The 23,769-nt window shown below is 46.9% G+C and overlaps 1 protein-coding gene across 4 annotated transcripts in view; it reads right to left on the bottom strand.

The window, feature by feature from the left end:
• Positions 1-23,769, bottom strand: part of JMJD1C (jumonji domain containing 1C) — a 280,338-nt gene that overhangs the window by 3,611 nt on the left and 252,958 nt on the right. For all 4 annotated transcript variants that reach the window (XM_077258765.1, XM_077258768.1, XM_077258766.1 and 1 more), the window contains 8 exons: positions 22,741-22,954; positions 21,520-21,725; positions 19,310-19,588; positions 10,948-11,116; positions 10,752-10,842; positions 9,833-9,963; positions 9,360-9,482; positions 674-813 (listed from right to left, as the gene is read on the bottom strand). In XM_077258765.1, the coding sequence (XP_077114880.1) occupies positions 674-813; positions 9,360-9,482; positions 9,833-9,963; positions 10,752-10,842; positions 10,948-11,116; positions 19,310-19,588; positions 21,520-21,725; positions 22,741-22,954 (1,353 nt within the window). The remainder of the gene's footprint in view (positions 1-673; positions 814-9,359; positions 9,483-9,832; positions 9,964-10,751; positions 10,843-10,947; positions 11,117-19,309; positions 19,589-21,519; positions 21,726-22,740; positions 22,955-23,769) is intronic.

Here is a 23,769-nt window from a genome sequence, read left to right as displayed (position 1 = left end):
CAGGATGTAGTCATAGGAAAAAAAAAATCTGACAAAGTTTCTCAACACTCCCAAGGAAAGCAGACGTAATGGCAGATACTTAAGTGCAGCACTGGCAGACACACTGCAGATCCCCTGGCACGCGCTCAGCAGCTCTAGAACAAGAAGATTTCGCTCCGTTGCCTCCTTGATGCTTATTCCATTTTTTATTTTCATAAGTATTCCATGTTACTCACCGAATTCCCTCATTACAAGTGCTAAATGTTAGGTTATAAGAATGGAAGTACAGATGAGCAGATCACTTTGCGCAACCCCGGTCCAGATCAGTGCTATCTGGTCGTGATCGGGAACTGTACAAATTTCCCGGGCTTCCGAGGACCCCGCCACAGCATTTCATACACCGCCTGGGGTGGAGTCCTTTGTGTGGCGCACAGGCGATACCTCTCCAACTCCGCTAACCATAAGCCAAGCCTGGGCTCCAAGAGGGCAAGGAAAAGCATGCAGTTCTGGTCCACGGCCACCGAGCACTGACCTGGTCCATGGGTCGGCAAAGAAATCCACTCATTTCTAATTAGAAGATATCGGAAATGAAATATACTACTGGTTTTCTGGAAATGTCCTCTATTTCTAGATGCCATAGGAGAGTCACCCAATTATAGAGACATAGTCTGTGCCACAGTGGTGGAGCCTTCACCTTATATAGAAACTCTCGGATTTTGTCTGCGTCTTTAGTCTCGTAAATGTGCCAGAGAGAACCAGGAGCCTCAGTGGGGTCCTTCAGCCTTTTCTTCAAACATTCATCCATGTCTTCTTCCTCAAACTTCTTGACTACAGCTGAAACAGGAAAGGTGGTTATAAAATAACTGGTAACACATTTGCCAAAACGAGTGCAAGAGGGAATCAAGGAGCTGCCTGAGGCGACCGATCTTGTACCAATTTTAATTTTTCAAGAAGTCTCAGAAAAAGTTGATAACTGATTAGCATGGGCAACACTTTAGTTTTCAGAAATCTATCAATTACATTTATATTTTACCATCAGATCTTTACACATGTGGATTCCTTCCTTCCTTGTACCACACACAATATGTTGTACATCCTCCTGACTTCATAAAAAGCCTTAAAAGCATCTTGGTGCATTATGTAGATCAAAGGGGTATTCCCATCTCCAAGATACTATCCTAATATATAGTAGATGTAATAATATTAGCAAATATCTCCAATTAAAAACGCAGTATACTTTTTCTGAATCGCCATGTTGCTTGCCCCATGTGCAGGGCATTGCAGTAGCTTTGATACCCATGGTTACGACCTCTAATGGATAACGGTCACTATGTTAGTGGTCTTAACCATGGACACCTAAGCTGCTGCAATGCCCTGCACATGGGGTAAGCAACATAACGAATCAGAAGAACTATACTGCCTTTCTAATTGAAGCCATTTGCTAATATTATTATTACTACTACACATACTACATATTAGGAAAGGATCTTGGAGATGGGAAACTTCTTTAATGTTTTATATAAATCCGCCAAACCAGAGGATGGGACCCTATGTATTTTATATGGCACTGTGGTATCTCAAGCAGTCCTAAAACATCCCTTTCACCAGGGAATATTTCAGACCCCTTGTTCTAGAGACCTATTAGTGGGGGGGACCCAGAAAGGGATCATCTACGCAGAAGAGAATCGCTTAAAGGGAAGGTGCCATAAAAAAAAAAATTCCAGCAATTGAAAAATGTAAAGAATTAACGTTTACATTTTATTAAAAAAATATTATCATTTGTTTATAATTTAGTAAAATATGAAACATCATTTTAAAAAGTTTGGCATTTCCACTTCTAAACACTAGGGGGAGCAGCTACTGAAATTTGACAAAAACCTAGTGTACAACTAGCTCACATTACAGCACTGCAGTAATTATGGGCGGAGTCTGCTGATGTGTGTGTGTGTGTGTGTGTGTGTGTGTGTGTGTGTGTGTGTGTGTGTGTGTGTGTGTGTGTGTGTGTGTGATGTCTCCTCTCCTCCCCTTCTGGGTGTTTGCTAAGGGATAAGAGAGGATTCAGGAACACAGCGAGAAGCCATTTTGTTGGTGACTGCAAAGTTATACTGACAAGTAAACAGTCAGAGGATGGCAGGCAGCAAGGATTCTGGGAGACATATGGTGGAGGGAGCAGGATGACAGCAGCACAGAGTATTTCAGGAGACCAGTGTGCAGTTCTTTGGCACCATGTTCGGTGCGCAGAGCAGCCACGGATTGTACATAGAGCGCTGTCTTTTATACACATGGATAGACCGTCTGCTTGTCTGCGCCACAAAAATCCAGGAAACATTTCTGCTGATTCATGGCCTGTTCTGATCCAGACATTGCATGCAAAGACCCCATTCCCCTCCTCAGATCCTGTCTTCTCCATCCTGTCCTGGCGATGTGTGAAAGCGAGGCGACAGGCGCAGTCCGGGGTGACGCTGGGGGGAAATGTAGCCATATAGTAACGATAAACATGAGACCCCTCTCTTCAGCTGCCTCACCAGCCCTCCCCTGACTGCACCTAACATAAGTCATGCTGCCCCCTCTATGACCCCAGACCCGTGTGCAGGTGATCAGCCAGAACCACCCTAGAATGGGTCCCCTTTCTGAAGATAATACCGCCATATAGATCACACATAATACTGTTATATAGTTCTCACATAATACCTCCATATAGATCACACATACCACCACATAGATCACACATAATGCCGCCAGTGTTCTCACATACCACCATATGCTTCTTACATAATACCGCCATATAGATCACCCATAATGCCGCCACACAGATCTCACATAATACCGCCATATACTTTTCACACATACTGCCATATAGATCACACATAATACCGCCATATACTAATCACATAATACCATCATATAGATCACACATAATGCTGCCATATACTAATCACATAATACCGTCATATAGATAAAACCACCATATAATTCTCATTTAGTACTGCCACATAGATCACACATAATCCCACAATATACTTCTCATTTACCACCGTCATATAGTTTTTACATCATTCCACAACACTGATCAAACATAATACCGCCATATAGATCACATATAATACCGTCACATAGATCACACAATACTTGGCGGCATAATGTGTGATAATATATATTATAAAATCTCGGCATAATGTGTGGTCTGTATGGAGTACTATGTGATAGATATATATAGCGGCATTATACGTGATCCATATGGTATTGTGCTGCTCTAGGGAGGTCACAGATGTATGGTGGAAGGAGCAGGGAGACAGGAGCACAGAGTATTTCAGGAGGGAAGTGTACTGGTCTATTGGGGGGGGGGGGGGGGTACTCACACGCTCCCAACTGTATACTTAGCCTTTACTGGCAATTAAAATGGGGGACACCCCCCAAAAAAAGACGTGGGACCCCTATAATTAATAACCAGCAAATACACTGCAGACAGCTGCGGGCTGACATTAATAGCCTAGGAAGGGGCCATGTATATTGTCTCCCATCAATGGGTAAAAACATCAGCTCTCAGCCGCCTTTTACATGCGCCTTTTCTGGCGCTTTGCCTGGCAATTTCCACTTGCACTGTAGCGGTAGCAAGTGGGGTTCATATTTGTGGGGTTAATGTCACCTTCATATTGTCCGGTGACATCAAGCCCGCGGCTTAGTAATGGAGAGGCATCTATAAGGCACCCATCCATTACTAATCCTATAGTTGTATTGTAAATAAAGACTCGGCCAGAATAAAGTCCTTTATTAATCTTTTTTAAACCATACCGAACGTATAATCCTCGACTCCCTCATCTCCCACAACAAAAATAATAAACCACAATGGGAAAAGACACGCAGGGGGGAGAGGAGTGCATAGGAGAGGATTAGATACTGACTGCTGAGCCATGTATCTAATCCTGTCCTGTGTGATACCGACTGCTGAGCCGTGTATCTAATCCTGTCCTCTGTGATACCGACTGCTGAGCCGTGTATCTAATCCTGTCCTCTGTGATACCGACTGCTGAGCCGTGTATCTAATCCTGTCCTGTGTGATACTGTGCTGAGCCGTGTATCTAATCCTGTCCTCTGTGATACCGACTGCTGAGCCGTGTATCTAATCCTGTCCTCTGTGATACCGACTGCTGAGCCGTGTATCTAATTCTGTCCTGTGTGATACTGTGCTGAGCCGTGTATCTAATCCTACCTTGTGTGATACTGTACACAGGACAGGATTAGCTACACAGGACTAGATTAGCTACACAGGACAGAGGCAGCAGTGGCAGATGGTATATAGAGGCAGGCAGCAGTGGTAGATGGTATATAGAGGCAGGCAGCAGTGGTAGGTGGTATACAGAGGCAGGTAGCGGTGGTATACAGAGGCAGGTAGCGGTGGTATACAGAGGCAGGTAGCGGTGGTATACAGAGGCAGGTAGCGGTGGTATACAGAGGCAGGTAGCGGTGGTATACAGAGGCAGGTAGCGGTGGTATACAGAGGCAGGTAGCGGTGGTATGTAGAGGCAGGTAGCAGTGGTATGTAGAGGCAGGTAGCAGTGGTAGGTGGTATATAGAGGCAGGTAGCAGTGGTAGGTGGTATATAGAGGCAGGTAGCAATGGTAGGTGGTATATAGAGGCAGGTAGTGGTATATAGAGGCAGGTAGCAGTGGTAGGTGGTATATAGAGGCAGGTAGCAGTGGTATATAGAGGCAGGTAGCAGTGGTATATAGAGGCAGGTAGCAGTGGTATATAGAGGCAGGTAGCAGTGGTATATAGAGGCAGGTAGCAGTGGTAGGTGGTATATAGGGGCTGGTAGCAGTGGTATATAGAGGCAGGAAGCAGTGGTAGGTGGTATATAGAGACAGGTAGCAGTGGTAGGTGGTATATAGGGGCAGGTAGCAGTGGTAGGTGGTATATGGGGCAGGTAGCAGTGGTAAGTGGTATATAGGGGCTGGTAGCAGTGGTATATAGGGGCAGGTAGCAGTGGTAGGTGGTATATAGAGGCAGGTAACAGTGGTAGGTGGTATATAGAGGCAGGTAGCAGTGGTAGGTGGTATATAGAGGCAGGTAGCAGTGGTAGGTGGTATATAGAGGCAGGTAGCAGTGTTAGGTGGTATATAGGGGCAGGTAGCAGTGGTAGGTGGTATATAGGGGCAGGTAGCAGATGTAAGTGGTATATAGGGGCAGGTAGCAGTGGTGAGTGGTATATAGGGGCTGGTAGCAGTGGTATATAGGGGCAGGTAGCAGTAGTAGGTGGTATATAGAGGCAGGTAGCAGTGGTAGGTGGTATATAGAGGCAGGTAGCAGTGGTAGGTGGTATATAGGGGCAGGTAGCAGTGGTATATAGGGGCTGGTAGCAGTGGTATATAGGGGCAGGTAGCAGTGTTATATAGGGGCAGGCAGCAGTGGTATATAGGGGTAGGTAGCAGTGGTAAGTGGTATATAGGGGCTGGTAGCAGTGGTATATAGGGGCAGGTAGCAGTGGTATATAGGGGCAGGCAGCAGTGGTATATAGGGGCAGGCAGCAGTGGTAGGTGGTATATAGGGGCAGGTAGCAGTGGTAAGTGGTATATAGGGGCTGGTAGCAGTGGTATATAGGGGCAGGTAGCAGTAGTAGGTGGTATATAGAGGCAGGTAGCAGTGGTAGGTGGTATATAGAGGCAGGTAGCAGTGGTAGGTGGTATATAGGGGCAGGTAGCAGTGGTATATAGGGGCTGGTAGCAGTGGTATATAGGGGCAGGTAGCAGTGGTATATAGGGGCAGGCAGCAGTGGTATATAGGGGCAGGCAGCAGTGGTAGGTGGTATATAGGGGCTGGTAGCAGTGGTATATAGAGGCAGGAAGCAGTGGTAGGTGGTATATAGAGACAGGTAGCAGTGGTAGGTGGTATATAGAGGCAGGCAGCAGTGGTAGATGGTATATAGAGGCAGGCAGCAGTGGTAGGTGGTATACAGAGGCAGGTAGCGGTGGTATACAGAGGCAGGTAGCGGTGGTATACAGAGGCAGGTAGCGGTGGTATACAGAGGCAGGTAGCGGTGGTATACAGAGGCAGGTAGCGGTGGTATACAGAGGCAGGTAGCGGTGGTATACAGAGGCAGGTAGCGGTGGTATACAGAGGCAGGTAGCGGTGGTATGTAGAGGCAGGTAGCAGTGGTATGTAGAGGCAGGTAGCAGTGGTAGGTGGTATATAGAGGCAGGCAGCAGTGGTAGATGGTATATAGAGGCAGGCAGCAGTGGTAGGTGGTATACAGAGGCAGGTAGCGGTGGTATACAGAGGCAGGTAGCGGTGGTATACAGAGGCAGGTAGCGGTGGTATACAGAGGCAGGTAGCGGTGGTATATAGAGGCAGGTAGCAGTGGTATATAGAGGCAGGTAGCAGTGGTATATAGAGGCAGGTAGCAGTGGTATATAGAGGCAGGTAGCAGTGGTAGGTGGTATATAGGGGCTGGTAGCAGTGGTATATAGAGGCAGGAAGCAGTGGTAGGTGGTATATAGAGACAGGTAGCAGTGGTAGGTGGTATATAGGGGCAGGTAGCAGTGGTAGGTGGTATATGGGGCAGGTAGCAGTGGTAAGTGGTATATAGGGGCTGGTAGCAGTGGTATATAGGGGCAGGTAGCAGTGGTAGGTGGTATATAGAGGCAGGTAACAGTGGTAGGTGGTATATAGAGGCAGGTAGCAGTGGTAGGTGGTATATAGAGGCAGGTAGCAGTGGTAGGTGGTATATAGAGGCAGGTAGCAGTGTTAGGTGGTATATAGGGGCAGGTAGCAGTGGTAGGTGGTATATAGGGGCAGGTAGCAGATGTAAGTGGTATATAGGGGCAGGTAGCAGTGGTGAGTGGTATATAGGGGCTGGTAGCAGTGGTATATAGGGGCAGGTAGCAGTAGTAGGTGGTATATAGAGGCAGGTAGCAGTGGTAGGTGGTATATAGAGGCAGGTAGCAGTGGTAGGTGGTATATAGGGGCAGGTAGCAGTGGTATATAGGGGCTGGTAGCAGTGGTATATAGGGGCAGGTAGCAGTGTTATATAGGGGCAGGCAGCAGTGGTATATAGGGGTAGGCAGCAGTGGTAGGTGGTATATAGGGGCAGGTAGCAGTGGTAAGTGGTATATAGGGGCTGGTAGCAGTGGTATATAGGGGCAGGTAGCAGTGGTATATAGGGGCAGGCAGCAGTGGTATATAGGGGCAGGCAGCAGTGGTAGGTGGTATATAGGGGCAGGTAGCAGTGGTAAGTGGTATATAGGGGCTGGTAGCAGTGGTATATAGGGGCAGGTAGCAGTAGTAGGTGGTATATAGAGGCAGGTAGCAGTGGTAGGTGGTATATAGAGGCAGGTAGCAGTGGTAGGTGGTATATAGGGGCAGGTAGCAGTGGTATATAGGGGCTGGTAGCAGTGGTATATAGGGGCAGGTAGCAGTGGTATATAGGGGCAGGCAGCAGTGGTATATAGGGGCAGGCAGCAGTGGTAGGTGGTATATAGGGGCAGGTAGCAGTGGTAAGTGGTATATAGGGGCTGGTAGCAGTGGTATATAGGGGCAGGTAGCAGTAGTAGGTGGTATATAGAGGCAGGTAGCAGTGGTAGGTGGTATATAGAGGCAGGTAGCAGTGGTAGGTGGTATATAGGGGCAGGTAGCAGTGGTATATAGGGGCTGGTAGCAGTGGTATATAGGGGCAGGTAGCAGTGTTATATAGGGGCAGGCAGCAGTGGTATATAGGGGCAGGCAGCAGTGGTAGGTGGTATATAGGGGCAGGTAGCAGTGGTAAGTGGTATATAGGGGCTGGTAGCAGTGGTATATAGGGGCAGGTAGCAGTGTTATATAGGGGCAGGCAGCAGTGGTATATAGGGGCAGGCAGCAGTGGTAGGTGGTATATAGGGGCAGGTAGCAGTGGTATATAGGGGCTGGTAGCAGTGGTATATAGGGGCAGGTAGCAGTGTTATATAGGGGCAGGCAGCAGTGGTATATAGGGGCAGGCAGCAGTGGTAGGTGGTATATAGGGGCAGGTAGCAGTGGTAAGTGGTATATAGGGGCTGGTAGCAGTGGTATATAGGGGCAGGTAGCAGTGGTATATAGGGGCAGGTAGCAGTGGTATATAGGGGCAGGTAGCAGTGGTAGGTGGTATATAGGGGCAGGTAGCAGTGGTAAGTGGTATATAGGGGCTGGTAGCAGTGGTATATAGGGGCAGGTAGCAGTGGTATATAGGGGCAGGTAGCAGTGGTATATAGGGGCAGGTAGCAGTGGTAGGTGGTATATAGGGGCTGGTAGCAGTGGTATATAGGGGCAGGTAGCAGTGTTATATAGGGGCAGGCAGCAGTGGTAGGTGGTATATAGGGGCAGGTAGCAGTGGTAGATGCATTAGAAAATATAAACGCTGTACTTACCTTCAGTCCTCTCCCAGGATGTGCTGAATCCTGTTCAGGGCAGAGCAGTGTGACGATCTCCCTGCTGTGCTCTGAACAGGTCGGCAGTGAGCAGTGATTGCAGCCTGTACTGTAATACTAAGTACAGGCTGCAATCACCGCTCCTAGCTGCAGATACTTACCTCTGACCCTGCTTCCCAGCAGCAGCTTCTCCCTGGCAGCTCCTGCCATCGCACGCACTGAGCTGTGTGTGCGATGACAGAGGAAAATAAACAACAAAATGGCCGCGATCTCCTCCCCCAGCTGTGACATAGCAGCTCAGTGGGGTGCCCAAGTCACAGCTGAGAGGCAGGAGGATCGGCCTCAATGAAAGAGATGCGGTCGGAGCCCGACTGTTGGCTCCTATGCCCATGGCTGCCGTAAGTGAGGTGTGCAAGTGTCGTGCCCAGACACTTACACCCACACTAATGAAAATGGCAGCCTCCAGTGATAAAAGTAAAAGTGAATAAATAAAGTATGAAAGTAGCACATTTACTTTTGTATTAAAAATAATTGATTATATAATCAATAATTATTAATACAAAAACTAAAATCATGGCACCCTCCCTTTAAGTGTAATAGTCAGCAGGTTTCACACTACAATCTGCACTGCATACTTTATTTAATAGATCTTGCACATGAAGAGGCTTGGTGTACTTACTTTGAAAGTCCATACCAGAATGTCCATGCTTAGATTTTCAAAGTAAGCACATCAGACTCTTCAGGCCTAAAGAGCGAGTCAATAACGTATGCAGTTTGTATTGTGAAATCTGATGACAGATTGTTTACATTTGGATAAATCCTGTGAAGCTCTAAGTTTGCGATCACACATGAAGGTAGAGTAATGGTTCTTGGCATGATTTAGAAGAAAAAAAATGTATAAGGAAAAAACGCTCCAACAGACAGATACCACTCCTATTAAAGCAGGTGTTGGAAAAGGGGTTATAAATCAGAGAGGTAATGATTTGGTTTGCTATGGTCACATACCAGATTTACAAGCAGCCACATTGCCTTTAACGGCTCCAACATAGACTAAGATGTTCACCATATCTGACACTTCTATGTGAAGGTTTGTTGTTCCGGTGTCATGCTCCTTGGTGGCAATCACTCCTGAATGTAAAAAAAAGAGGAAAAAAAAAAAAAGTTAAAACTATATCTGCAGATTACTGGATATATCTGACCGCTCTGGAGAATGACTTGTACCCTTCCAACATTTTTTTTTTAATAGCATATGTGCCAGGTCATGCAGCTACACGCTCCTCAGAGACACGTCCCCCAACCTAATACTGATGGCCTGAACCATGGTCCTAGTCTCATCAAGGTGAAGCAAATGAATGCAGGAAAACTCACTCTTCCTTATTCTACTATTTCCAGCATCCAGATATTAATTCGTTCACAGACTTTTTAGCAGATTATTATTATTTTCATTATTATTATTATTATTAATAAACCAAACTCACCATACGCGCTACACAACCTGGGGCCCAAGTCTGGACGTACAAAGAATGATGGCATGTGGGATGCAAGGTTGAACTTCCCATCTGGATTGCAGTACTCTGGTACTGGGAGCATCCTAAAGAAATCTTCATGTCTGGGGAATAACACACAGGTGCCATGTCAGACGTCAGTAACATCAAGTCTTGTCATTCTAATAATATAGTAAGTGCAAATCCTTTTGTAGGCTGCATTTCACACCGCAGCAGGTTAGTAGCGCTGCCGTCTTGCCACCATCTCACTGGACAATCACTATTTTGAAGGGAAACCATTTTTACCTGTAGGACTGCGCTGCTGATCACGATGAAACAGCCTTTTCACTGCAAGATTGTAATTGTCCAGGGAAATAGTTTAAAGGACGAGGTGGAACAGGGCTGTTGTAGTTTCAGCCGCATTGTGATCGCTGCATGTGAACACAGGCAAACACAGTGCACTGCCATTGAGTGACTATAATCACCCAGCTCAACTCCTTCCAGAACAGGATGCAGGATGGCTGGGACTTGGCTTATGAGCATAGGGCCGATTCATACAAGGAATCTGTCTCTAACATCAACGACCAGAGCCAACACTGATCACTGCAGTCCCACAGCAGCATCTCAATGGTTAATCGGCCACAGTGGCATTTAAATGGTTCCAGTGGCGACATATGTAGGTCCCACCACCCATGGTCCCCATCCCTATGAACCGCACCGCACCTGTAATAATGTAATAAAACAAGATCAAAAGATCGTATGTATTCCAAAATGGCATGAATGGGAAATTCGGCTCCCAACACACACACACAAAAAAAAAGTCCTCACACAGCTCCATCAACGGAAATGTGAAATCAGCAGCATGTGCCACAATGAGGGCATTTTATATCCAGATAAAACAGCAGGGCAATACCTGGCAAGCATCATGTTTCGGAAGTCTTCTCCTGAAGGCTGATCTTTCAGTTTTAGAAGAATCGTCTCGCCGTTTTTAAGTTTCTGTCGTTCTATTTGTGCAGGAAATAAGAGCAATCAGAGGAGCTATATTTATAACTCTTAGACAATCAGTGATCCACGGCGCCTTATTATTCTGTACCACTTGTGGAACTTACTGGAGACGTCCTCGAATCCATCCCAGAACTCATTCACGTTGCCGCTTGACACTATTCCCTCTTTGCAGTTCAGAAGATCCCCTTGATGTTCCCCGAAGTCGTGGCTGATTGCTTCCGATTTCCATAAATTTGGGTTCATTTTCTTATGATTTCCAGAGACCACAACAGTCTATGAAAAAATTATTACTACAATTAATAAAGCCTAAATCACGTGGTTTGAGGACAGTTATGCGTTATTACCACTGGGGCTACACCGCTACTTTGGCAGTGACACATTGCGCTACATTACAGCATAATGTAAATGGATGGGAACACTTTGCAAACAGCAAGTTGCTATACCGACAACAGGTTAAAGAAAAATCCATGAGCTGGCCATGTGAGTAGACCCAGGGAAGAGTGCTCTCGCTGCTAAAGGGACAAATATCCTGTGCAAAAGTTGATTACCGGACTTTTTTGCCACAAACCGGTTAGCTGAAGGTCTGGGGAGCAAAGCGGTGCTGAGTGGTGGATCCGGCATCAGAGGCAATGACCAGACAGAGGCAGAAGGATGCAGGTGCTGGCGATGCAGGAGCCAGCCAAGATGGCGCCGAGGTCAGAGAAGAAGCTGACAGGGAGAACGCCGCATGTCAACGGCGTATGGAGGTGGCGGCGAAGCTTCAGCAGTATGCCAGAGTGGAAGCTGCAGAGGAGGCAGAGCAAGGAACCGGAGCTGATAAGGAGGAGGAGGATACAGTCCTGGCTGCACAGCATGAGGTACAGAGGGGGAAGGAGAGAGGCAGCATGGTGGGGGCAGGGGGGGGGGACCTGAAGGCTTAATGCAGAAAGAGGAGCCGACCCTCAGAGACGTTGTTGTGCCGATATCCTCGTGCCAGCAATCCTTGAATTCCCTGGCCCTGCAGATGCAGGAGGTAAAAGGGGACACAGCACAGATTAATGCAGCCCTGCAAAAGATGGACTGACGTATGGGAGCGGTGGAGGAGAGGGTGAGCACGGCAGAAGACCACATAGTTAAACTGCAAAAAGCTGAGAAAAAGTTCGCCCAAGCAATATCAGAGCTCGCTGCCAAGAATGAGGATCTGGAAAATAGATCCAGAAGGAATAATATACGTATAGTGGGGCTGCCTGAAAAGACTGAGGGGAGAAACCCCACAGAGTTTGTTGAAAGCTGGAGAAAATTGGTGGCACAGCGCTGACAAAAGTATTTGCTGTTGAAAGAGCTCATAGGGTCCCACCGCAGCCCCCTGCCCCAGGAGCGAATCCCCGTACCATGCTTGCCAAAATACTGAACAGGGACAGAGACATTATCCTCAGAAAGGCTAGAGAAATGGAGAGTCTGACGGCTGGAGGTCAAAAGATTGCCATCTACCCGGATTATTCTGCTGTTCAGAAACAGAGGATGAAGTTCACTGCGGTTAAGAGACGACTGAGGGAGCTAGGAGTGCAATACTCTATGCTGTTCCCCGCAAAGTTGAGACTGGTGGCTTTTGACAAGACCCACTTTTTCCTGACACCAGAGGACGCTACCCAGTGGATTGATACTAATGCGAAAAAACTTAAGGGAAAGGGCGATTGACATCTCGGTGAGATCCGGACGGGAGTTGTTTCTCTGTTGCTGGAGGAGGGATTTGCGTTTAATGGCACATTGGTTAAAGGGTTGAGCAGCTGTTGAGAGCTCGGCTGTGCCGTATTGTGTGATTGACCGGAGGGGATAGTAACGATTAATAAGTATGGGGGAGGTGGGTTATGCCGGGTACTGCAAATTGGTTTGGTAATTTCTCTACATGTTTATTTAAGTTGGAATGTTGGGAAAAACAAAACCTGTGGGAAATTCAGATTGTTACTGCAGCGGGAGGCGCATGGAGAGGGTTAAGTAAGGGAGAGTGTTCGCAATGGGCGGTGGAGCCGCACTCTTGATGAGAGGAAGAATGTGTTGTATTGGGTGGGTTAGGGGGGCAAGTTGGGAATTGGTAGGGGGGGTGGGAGGGATTAGACAGCTCATACGTGGAAAAGTGGATACTATGAAGGATGATGAGCCGTATGATGGGGGACCGCATTAAAATATTGAGTTGGAATGTAAGAGGCCTAGCGGATAAAAGTCGGCGGGGGGCAAGTCTGCAGTATGTTCGAAAACTGAGGGTCTCAATGATATGCCTGCTGGAGACACATTTAGTGCGGGAAAAGGTGGATGTATTGAACAGGCGCTGGATACAGAGGGCATACCATTCTACCTTCTCTACGTACACTAGGGGTGTGTCGGTGTTGGTACCTGTGGGAGTGCAGTATGAAGAGGTGATGGTACAGGAGGATGTGGATGGTCAGTATGTGGTGGTGCAATGCAAAATAAATGGAGTGTTGATGTATATAGCGGCGATGTGTATTCCGCCTCCGTACTCATGTAAGAAAATTAGAGAGGTGCTGGAGAGGGTGGAAAGCTGGGGCCCGATACCATTTCTAATTATTGGGGATCTTAATAATATATGTGATGACTTTTGGGACAAAAATAAAAACTCCCAGAATAGGACAGTGGGACACATTACTACGTTTGGGACTTATATTCGTGAAGTGGGTATGACTGATCTATGGAGAGTTAGGCATGTTGGGGAAAGGGGGTATTCATGTTATTCACCGGCTCATGGTACTCTATCCAGAATTGATTTGGCACTGGGCAACCGTCTGTTGGACACGATGGTAGGGGATGCGAGATATTTGCCTAGGGCCCTCTCGGACCATAGTCCAATTGAGGTGGAGTTTCGGCCGATGGGGACAGGGGCCGTGAACAGGAGAGAGTGGAAGATTCACCCTAACTGGCTGCACAGTATAGATCTAGATAAGATAAAACGGGAGTTGGTGGAATTTTTTGAGCTGAATGATGGGAGTGTAGATGCTCTTACTGTATGGGAAGCCATGAAGGCGTACTTAAGAGGGCTGTTGTTTAGAGACATTAGTAGATGTAAGCTAAAGTCAAGAGAGGCAGAAAGGCAGCGATTGATGGGTTGAGGGCAACGGAGGATGAGATGGTGACACTGGGTACTCCGGAAGCTGGGAAGAGATTAAAGGCAGCTCAAAGTCATCTGGAAGAAATTTTGCTGGGTAAAGCTGAAAGGAAGCGGGAATTCATGAAGCTGGCTTATTATCAGTAGGGTGAAACTGTAGGTCACATGCTGTCGCTGGTGGCTTCTGCCCAGAGAAGTACTTCGTTTGTCCATTCTCTGGTTTCCGGAAGTGGTACGAGTGTCTCTGAGACTCCAGAGACTTTGAAGGTTTTTGCGGATTTTTACGAGGACCTATATTCCTCTCGGGTGGATGGGACGGTGGGAGACACAGTGGCGTTCCTTGAGGGACTGGAGCTCCCGAGGTTGAGTGACGCAGATAGAGAGGGCTTGGAAGCTCCTATCACGGAGGAGGAACTGGGTCGGGCATTACAGTCTATGGCTAATGGGAAGGCAACCTGGAGTAGATGGGTTTCCTGCTGAGATCTATAAACATATGGGGGAGGTGCTAATTCCCAGATTAAAGGCAGTCCTAGAGGAGGCTAAGACTAGGGAGTGTCTGCCTGCATCCATGAGAGAGGCCATAATAGCGGTGATTCCTAAGGGTACTGTCTCACAGTAGCACTTTGGTCGCTACGACGGCACAATCCGTGACGTTCCAGCGATATCCATACGATATCGCTGTGTCTGACACGCTACTGCGATCAGGGACCCCGCTGAGAATCGTACGTCGTAGAAGATCGTTTGAAACTTTCTTTCGTCGTCAAGTGTCCCGCTGTGGCGGCATGATCGCATCGTGTAACAAAGGTTGTATACGATGTGCGCACAGTAACCAACGGCTTCTACATCGCAAATACGTCATGAAATTATCGCTCCAGCGTCGTGCATTGCGAAGTGTGACCGCTGTCTACGACGCTGGAGCGATATTGGAGCGACGCTGGAGCGTCACGGATCGTGCCGTCGTAGCGACCAAAGTGCCACTGTGAGACGGTACCCTAAGGAGGGGAAAGACTTGGGGCAGCCTGAGTCATATCGGCCAATCTCCTTGCTCACTATAGATGTCAAGATTCTGGCCAAGGTGTTGGCGATGAGGTTGACAAGTGTCATCTCCGGCCTGGTGCACGCAGACCAATGTGGCTTTATGCCTGATAGATCCACGGCGGTCAACCTACGGAGGCTATTTATGAATCTGCAGCTTAGGTCTGATAACTGTGGCCAGAGAGTTATTGCATCTTTAGACGCCCATAAGGCGTTCGACAGTGTGGAATGGAGATATCTCTGGCAGGTGTTGCAATATATGGGGTTTGGCTCGCGGTTTGTGTCCTGGATTCGGCTGCTGTATTCGCAGCAGATGGCCAGAGTCCGGGTGAATGGAGAGTTATCACGGACTAAACAATTAGCTAGAGGGACAAGGCAGGGGTGTCCGCTCTCTCCTCTCGTTTGCTCTGGCCGTGGAGCCATTGGCTGCTAAACTTCGACAGTCTGACGAGGTGTCTGGGTTTAAATATGGGATGATTGAAGAGAGGGTGGCTTTGTATGCGGACGATATTCTACTGTTTCTAGCTGACCCGGTTGCTTCCTTGGGGGGGCTATTGGGATTATTGAAAGATTTGGCTCACTGTCAGGACTGACGATAAACTGGAGTAAAGGTACCGTTACACTAAGCGACTTACCAACGATCACGACCAGCGATCGTGATCGTTGGTAAGTCGTTGTGTGGTCGCTGGGGAGCTGTCACACAGACAGCTCTCTCCAGCGACCAACGATCAGGGGAAAGACTTCGGCATCGTTGAAACTGTCTTCAACGATGCCAAAGTCCCCCTGCAGCACCTGGGTAACCAGGGTAAACATCGGGTTACTATAGTGCAGGGCCGCGCTTAGTAACCCGATATTTACCCTGGTTACCATTGTAAAAGTAAAAAAAAAAAACACTACATACTCACCTTCTGAAGTCTGTCACGTCCCCCGGCGTCCACGCGCTGCTGCAGAGAGCTTTCCCTGCACTGAATGTGTCAGCGGCGCCGGCAGTAACAGCGGTGACGTCACCGCTGTGCTCTGCTTTACGGCCGGCCGGCGCTCACACAGTCAGTGCAGGGAAAGCTCCCTGCAGCAGCGCGTGGACGCCGGGGGACGTGACAGACATCAGAAGGTGAGTATGTAGTGTTTTTTTTTTACTTTTACAATGGTAACCAGGGTAAATATCGGGTTACTAAGCGCGGCCCTGCGCTTAGTAACCCGATGTTTACCCTGGTTACAAGTGAACACATCGCTGGATCGGTGTCACACACACCGATCCAGCGATGACAGCGGGTGAGCAGCGACGAAATAAGGTGCTGGCCTTCTAGCTCCGACCAACGATATCACAGCGGGATCCAGATCGCTGCTGCGTGTCAAACACAACGATATCGCTATCCAGGACGCTGCAACGTCACGGATCGTTGTCGTTCTCGTTGGAAAGTTGTTCAGTGTGAAGGTACCTTAAGTCTATTTTGTTTAAAGTGGATGATGTAGGGGAGAGGAGGGGAGTGAGCTGCTGGAGGATGGGCGACCGAAGGTGGTAAGTCAATTTAAATATCTTGGGATATGGGTATCTATGCCGGTTACGGATTACATACATAGGAATCTGACTCCGATCTTAGGTGTTCTTAAGGCAAAAGTGGATGCTTGGGTTAAGCTGCATTTTTCTGTGGTGGGCAGGGTGAATCTTATCAAAATGATTTTGATGCCAAAGATTCTGTATGTTCTTCATAATGCGCCAGTTTGGATACCGCGCGGGAAATTTCGGCAGATTAACTCCCTGTTCAGGAATTTGGTATGGGGGAGACAACATCCAAGTATCAGACTGGAGACACTTCAGCGACCCAAGGAAGATGGGGGCTTGGCATTACCTAACCCTGAAGTATATTTTCTTGCAGCCCAGAGTCAGCACTTAAAGGGCTGGGCGCATGAAGGGTCGTCCGGGGCGGTACAGCAATTAATGGAAAAGGTGACAAAAAGAAGGCCAGAAGTACAATGTCTGGAGGATGGCTCCCTGGGGGCTTTGGGGAAATTGTATCCTACTATGTTATTGATATGTAAGCTGTGGAGTAGACTAAAACATATACATGGGATTACGGGTCTGACCAGATTCTCCCCGCTATGGCATAATAATAATTTAAAGGAGATTGTGGCAATGGGGGTACTACCAGAATGGCAGGCAAAGGGGATTCAATATGTCTATCAGATAATTGAGCAGGGAGAGTTGAAATCCTTTTCCCAATTGCAGGTAGAGTTCGGTCTCGGGCCTGCGGGGGAATATCAATATTTGCGGATGAGACACGCATTTGGAGCTCATAATAGGGACGGAGGCATCAGAATTCAAAGGGATATAGTGTTAGAGTGTGTGTGTGATGAAGGGACTACTGGGGGGGTTATTTCCACTCTTTATAAAGACTTGCTGCACACTTTCCTGTTAAGGTTTCCAATACTGGCGAGAGCCAAGTGGGAGAGGGATCTGGGCCCAATGGAGAATGAAACTTGGGAGTCGGTGCTGGAGTGGGTTCCACGGCTGTCTCTGAGCGAGCCGTATAGGCTGTCACAGCTTTATGATAGAGTTTACAAATCTCCGAAGGTGTTATATAAGGCAGGCTTGCGTGATGATTCTGAGTGCCCGAGGTGTAAATCTACAGATGCAGATATATTTCATATGACGTGGACATGTCCGAGATTGGCTGCTTTTTGGTTGGTAGTTTTGAGTCGTGTGGAAGGAGCGTACAGATGCACGGTGCCAAGGGACCCGATGGTGTGCTTGTTGGGGTGCGTGGATGAGATTGGAGTGGATAACAACCTGAAGACCGCTATTGCCAGATTGCTTTATATGGCCCAGAAGGTAATAGCGCGAAATTGGATTAAGGACGAGCCGCCTTCAAGAAGAGAATTCCTCCAATATGTGAAGCAGGGCCTGAAACTGGAAAAGGGCTTTTATCAGAAAAGAGGGAAAATTGAAACGTTCGATAAGCTGTGGTCTCCGTGGCTTGCCATGGGATAGGTTTGTTATAGAGACCGGGTGAATCAAGACCCTGAATTGGAGAAAACTTAACACGTGGCCTATGGTCCTAACTGAGGGGATAGTCCCGGGGGGGCGGGATAAGTTGGGATTGCGGGGTTCGTTTGGGGGGAAAACTTTGTACTGAAAACAAGAATGTAACATGTCAATTGTAATGTTATTCTTAATAAAAATTTATTTGAGTTAGAAAAAAAAAAAAAAAAAAGAAAAATCCATAGGATTTGGACTTTAGCAGTAGCCACATTGTGACATATTGTGATACGTCACTGCTGCATCACAGTATAATGTGTCACGGCCACCATTGCCATGTAGCACAGCTTATGACATTAGGGAAGTGTTCACACGTGGCAGATCACACATCAAATGGCCCAAGCAGAAACCCATGGATGTGATCCAGAAACAACCCCAAATAGAATGAATGGAACAGACTGAAATTTCTACAAAAAATTGCCACATAAGAATATACCATCATATTTTAATGAAAAAAGCTGCAGATGTAACAAATACAGAGGGGCACAGACTCTGTAAGCTTTCCTGCTCCATCTTTTTGTCATTCTAGTATTACTGTCTACTGAAACTTATTGGCGCTGTCACTTGGCAACTGGTGAGATGCGAGGATCGAAACAGATGGCTGAAAACATCTCACTCTTCTCCGGTTCCAAAAATGATTATATGATGACGCACGGAAATCATCGAAATAAAAGTGATCACACATTCTGCTGTGGAGGAATAGAGCCGTAAAAAACAAAGATCTGCAAAGTTTTCCTTGCTCTTTTGTATCTGAAAATAATGTGCATCTCCAGCTACAAATACACTGCATGGACCCAATGATTGGGATCCACTCATTCCCCTCGCCCCCGTTTTTTCACAGCAGAGAGGTGCAGATGGTTGTGGGATCCATCTCTGCTTGACGGAATCCCACTATAAAAAGTCGGGTCCTTTAGGTGGCTTCTTAAATTAGTAAGAGACTAGGTACTCTTTAATACGTAAAAGTATGTATTTTAATAAGTGAGAACATATTGGGTGAGGTGTGAAGGGCGTACAACAACAATTCATGGAAATCTAATGTACCGCACTTTAATTCCCATTTTCAATACCTCTGCTTCCGGTAGAGACTGAAAACCTACCATAATAATGTCTAATTGACACATGGACATTGGATTACAGTCTTAAATCTGTCTCAGATGCTCAAGGGCAAGCAGAGATCTTGAAAAATGAAGAAAGGAGTATTTTAGGAAGCTGCAGAATATTAAAATAAGGAGTAAGATTTAGGCAAAAAACAAAAGCCTTTTATCCAGCCTCCGAGCGGCCCTGTGGAATCGCTCACCTTCCCCTGCTTCCAGCAATCTCTGAAGAGCTTCCAGTTGCTGTTGTGCCGGTGATCTCTTAACCATAAAATGTAACGATCACAGATCCAAGAATGTGGGATATCATTGTACGTTCTCGTCTTCTCGTCCAGAGGTGGCTTGCGGCTTTCAGATATTTCCTCTTTTGGCTCGGCTTTTATGCTGGGTTTAGGCGACCTTGTGGCAGGAATCTTGTTTTCAACCACTGATGCGATGATGTCATCCAAGAAGTTTGGCATGGACCGTCCGCCTTTACCGCTCTGGTGTTACAAAGAAGAAAATATTTCAACCTTGCAAATATCTTTAATAGTTTTCAGATTTCTGAAGGCTTACGGACAGTCTCTTTTTCACAGACATTTTGTGGATTTACACCTCGCTCGTAAGACATTCGAAGCAGAAGGCAACAACCTACAAGCTATATAGCCCAAACGCTTAAAGACATGGTCGCCAGAATACATGTGTCCGTAAACGGCCCCCAAATGTATACATGCTTTTATTATAGGGATTATCCAGTACTAAAAAATTAATGGTCTATCCTAAGGATAGTCTGACAGTATCAGGTCGGTGCGGGTACAGATCTCAGCTGGTATGAAGGAAGGACCAGGAGTGGTGCTTGTGACCCTACCCACCACTATTGCCTCCAATCTAACACTCATAGCCTACATTAAGGATAGACCACCATTTTTTTAAAGAACAGGATTACCCCTCTATATGTGCTACATACAGCACAGCTGCATATAACAGAAATAACCATTTTGACTGTACGAGACTGATCGTGAAAGCCAAAAACAACGCTGTGCTATTTCTGTCATTCCTATAGATGATAAATGGGCAGCGATGAGCATGGACGACGACCATTACACCATTCAAATGGGGTCTTCATAGCAACTTGATACCTATTCTGTTAATGTATGATAAATGGTTATGGCAAACCAGCCCTTTAAGAGGCCTTATATACAATAGATGGCTGTCGACCAACAATAGTTCTCACATATGCTCCATGCACGAGTGCATGCGCTCCAGTGTTCTCCATTACAGAGCTGCAGCCAGACTTCTCACTGAGAAAAAGGATCAGCAGTCCAAAATCAGGCAGGTGGGATCCTTATTTCCCCTGACATCTGTCAGCCGGAGACCACGCATACACGAGACTGTCTGCTGAGCCTGACAATATCAGCAGGTTCCATCAATGCTATTCTAGCAAGCGTAGGGCCTTAAAGGGGTTGTCGAATCCTCCAGCATCTTAATATAATACTCTAAGCCTGCATTCGCCTCCAGTGCTGTTACAGCAATTTCGGCACCAGGTGCTTGCGTGATGTTGTTATATCGGGGGAGCCCTGCAGCCAGTCAGCGGCAGCTTCCCTGTAACTGACATCCAGATGACATCAGAGAGCAATAGCTCTCACTTCTTCCGAATGTCAGTAAGAGTGATGCAGCGACATAACATCATGAGAACTCAGACATCGCTGGAACAGCGCCACCTATAGAGGCACGTACAGGCTGTTTTTATTTTACACGGTGGAATACAGACATTGAGAAGAGGTTTTCCAAGTAGTGGACAACCCCTTTAAGGGCATATCACTAGCTCTAGGTACATTGCAAAGCTGATCTAAATGCTTTCAGCAATTTACCCACGTGCTGCAGAAACATCCCAATTCACATTTATAGAACAGATTTCCATTTACTGAAATTTCTGTTAAAACCCTGATGCATGTGACCCCATCCCAGTGAGTAGCCATTGTGATTCTGAGCTGCAGATCAACGGCACAAGGAGAAGATTATACCAAGACGACTAAGTGGAGAATAAAGCTTAGCCCAGCACTTCCAACCATGACGTGCTCGTACAGCTCAGTGTCCTGTACACACGCACCGCCTGGCTCACCATCCATGGGGAGGTTTCGCTGCTCCCTGTACTAGTTTCAGACTTGACTTAACTTGTCTACGCCAATTAAATGTTAAATACTGCATCACATTTCCCATTCAAAGACAACTTTGTTTGCAGTTTACTTCCAAGCTCTCGGTTGTCTTTGGCAAGTATCTCAAGTCTGCAGAGCGTTTTTGCCAATAACTTTCCCCTCTCAGCACATTTTTCCTACCCCCGATTTCTGCAATTCAAATAGTTTCAATGGATGTGCCCGGAATACAAGAGCGCACAGTGACGATTACACAGATCTGCACTGTAGCCGACACTCACTGGATTTCCTACTGAGTAAACGGGTGCGAAGGCAATGCCGGCGTCCGTGGATCCCAGGCGCAGTTTGCCGGCGGTGGTGGTAAGCAGGTCGCGCAGCGTGGAGCCTGCCTCACTATTCTGGGATGTAGGAGAGGAGGATTTGGAGGTCACAACTTCGTTATCTTGCTCTTCTTTGATATGTTTGGTCACCGGGACCTCTTTATTCTCTGCAAAGCACAAAACAAAAATAGAAGTGAGTCTTCATAAAGTGAAGTTTAGCCTAGCATGTGACCTACAAGTTAAAGGGAGTCTGTCACCCCTTTTTTTCGATATGAGATAAAAATATTGTTCAATTTAGCGTGAGCTCTGCATTACCGCAGTACCTTTCATATCCCCCGATTCCCCACCTTTGCTGCGAAAATACCTTTGTAATCTCTCCGGCGTTTTATGTAAATTACCCGGTCCGATGGGCGGGGCCTATTCGCCATCACTCCCCACCTCCTGCCTTGCTCTGCGCATTTATTTTTCTTCTTTACTGCGTTGGCGCTATTTGCCTGCGCATTGAAATGTCCTCTCGCACGTGTGCAATATGTTTTGCCCAACTGGGGGCAAAGCATAAAACTCATTATTGCGCATGCGCCAGCATTTTGCATGACGTTCTGTGCCCCGGAAGTCTTTCCATGCAAAGTCCAGGAACACAAGATTTCCACAGCAATACTTCCGGGGCACAGAGCATAGGGAAAAAAGCTGGCGCATGTGCAATAATGATGTTATGCTTTGCCCACAGTTGGTGAAAGCATACTGCGCAGGCGCTTGAGGCCAATTCAATGCGCACGCGCAGAAACTGTACGGGATCTGTGTTATACACCAATCTCGTTACGTCCTGCAAGCCGAGGAGTGGGGGGAGAGACGGCGAATAGGCCCTGCCCATCAGACCGGGGTAATTTACATAGGACGCCGGAGAGATTACAAAGGTATTTTCTCAGCAAAGGTGGGGAATCGGGGGATATGAAAGGTACTGCAATAATGCAGAGCTCACGCTAAATTGAACGATATTTTTATCTCATATCGAAAGAACAGGGTAACAGACTCCCTTTAAGGTTTAAGTACACAGTTTCTAGCAAAATAATGTTTTCACAAAGATAAGCCAACCCACACCATGATACTGCGGAGACATTCATATATTGCAAAGGTACCAACTGTACTAGAGTGTGAATTCTTACTGGGATACATGGACATTACCTTTCTTTTCTTCTCGCGCCTTCTGTTCGGCCAGATCTGCCAGCCAGTGCAGTGAGGAGTGGGATTCTGGGGATGCCAGCTTGCTGTCCGTACTTGTGTCACTTCCTGGGCTTGCATTACCGTTGGTTTCAGGCTTCTGACAAGGACTGTGCTGCTGCGACTCGGGCAAGCTCAGAGATATCTTGTTACTGTGATTGAGGACATTTTGTAACACCTAAAATATTAAATACAACTATTAATCTGTGACATAAAATAACCTCCATTTACCACCCCATCTCCCTGGCACTGGGTCTGGAAGTACCAGAACAGAACGTCTTTTCTGCAATGTGTGTCCAGACCTGTATAAATAGGCTTGTGCTGCCTCTGATATTTTTTGAGCAAATTAGGCTTGTATTAACAATCATTTAGGATTGACTTCTGGTCGGTTTGTCAAAACAAACCAGTAATGATCTCCTTGTATATAGCCGATTGATTGGTGGTTATAGTGATGAACGAACGTGCTCTTACACAGCGTTATCGGATCATGCTCGTGTGCTAACAGAATGACGTCAGTGTGCTTGAATAATATGCTAAGAGCCCTGTTTGTTAGGCAATCTCTGCATATGTTGTGGCTGTCGAACAGCCGTGAGACATGCAGCTGCGGGGACATTAACATATTTTTCGAGCACACCGAAGACACTCTGTTAGCACCCGAGCATGCTCGGATAACACCTTCTCAGAGCACGTTCGCTCATCACTAGTGGTTATATATTGGCCATGGTTGGCCGGTATAAAAGAAACAGAAAATTCAGATTGCAGATGAAAAATTCAATGATAAAAGAATTAGTAGAGTGAACTTTTCATCAAGAATGACCTAGCTAGAGAAGTATTTTTCCGTGAGTAATCTACAGTCTGAACCCATGTTCCCTATTATTTCCGCCTGCATGGAAAGGTCTTTGCTACTCTACAAGCATTGGAAAGCCGGCAAACCTTCCAGTTTTGATTTTCCGTACCCAGTTAGCCTAGATCCACACCCAGTTAGACTCAAAA

The sequence above is a fragment of the Ranitomeya variabilis genome, chromosome 4, assembly GCF_051348905.1.
Source record: "Ranitomeya variabilis isolate aRanVar5 chromosome 4, aRanVar5.hap1, whole genome shotgun sequence".
NCBI lineage: Eukaryota > Metazoa > Chordata > Amphibia > Anura > Dendrobatidae > Ranitomeya > Ranitomeya variabilis.
Note: the sequence above shows the minus strand (reverse complement) of the source record. Positions and strands in the feature narration are given on the sequence as shown.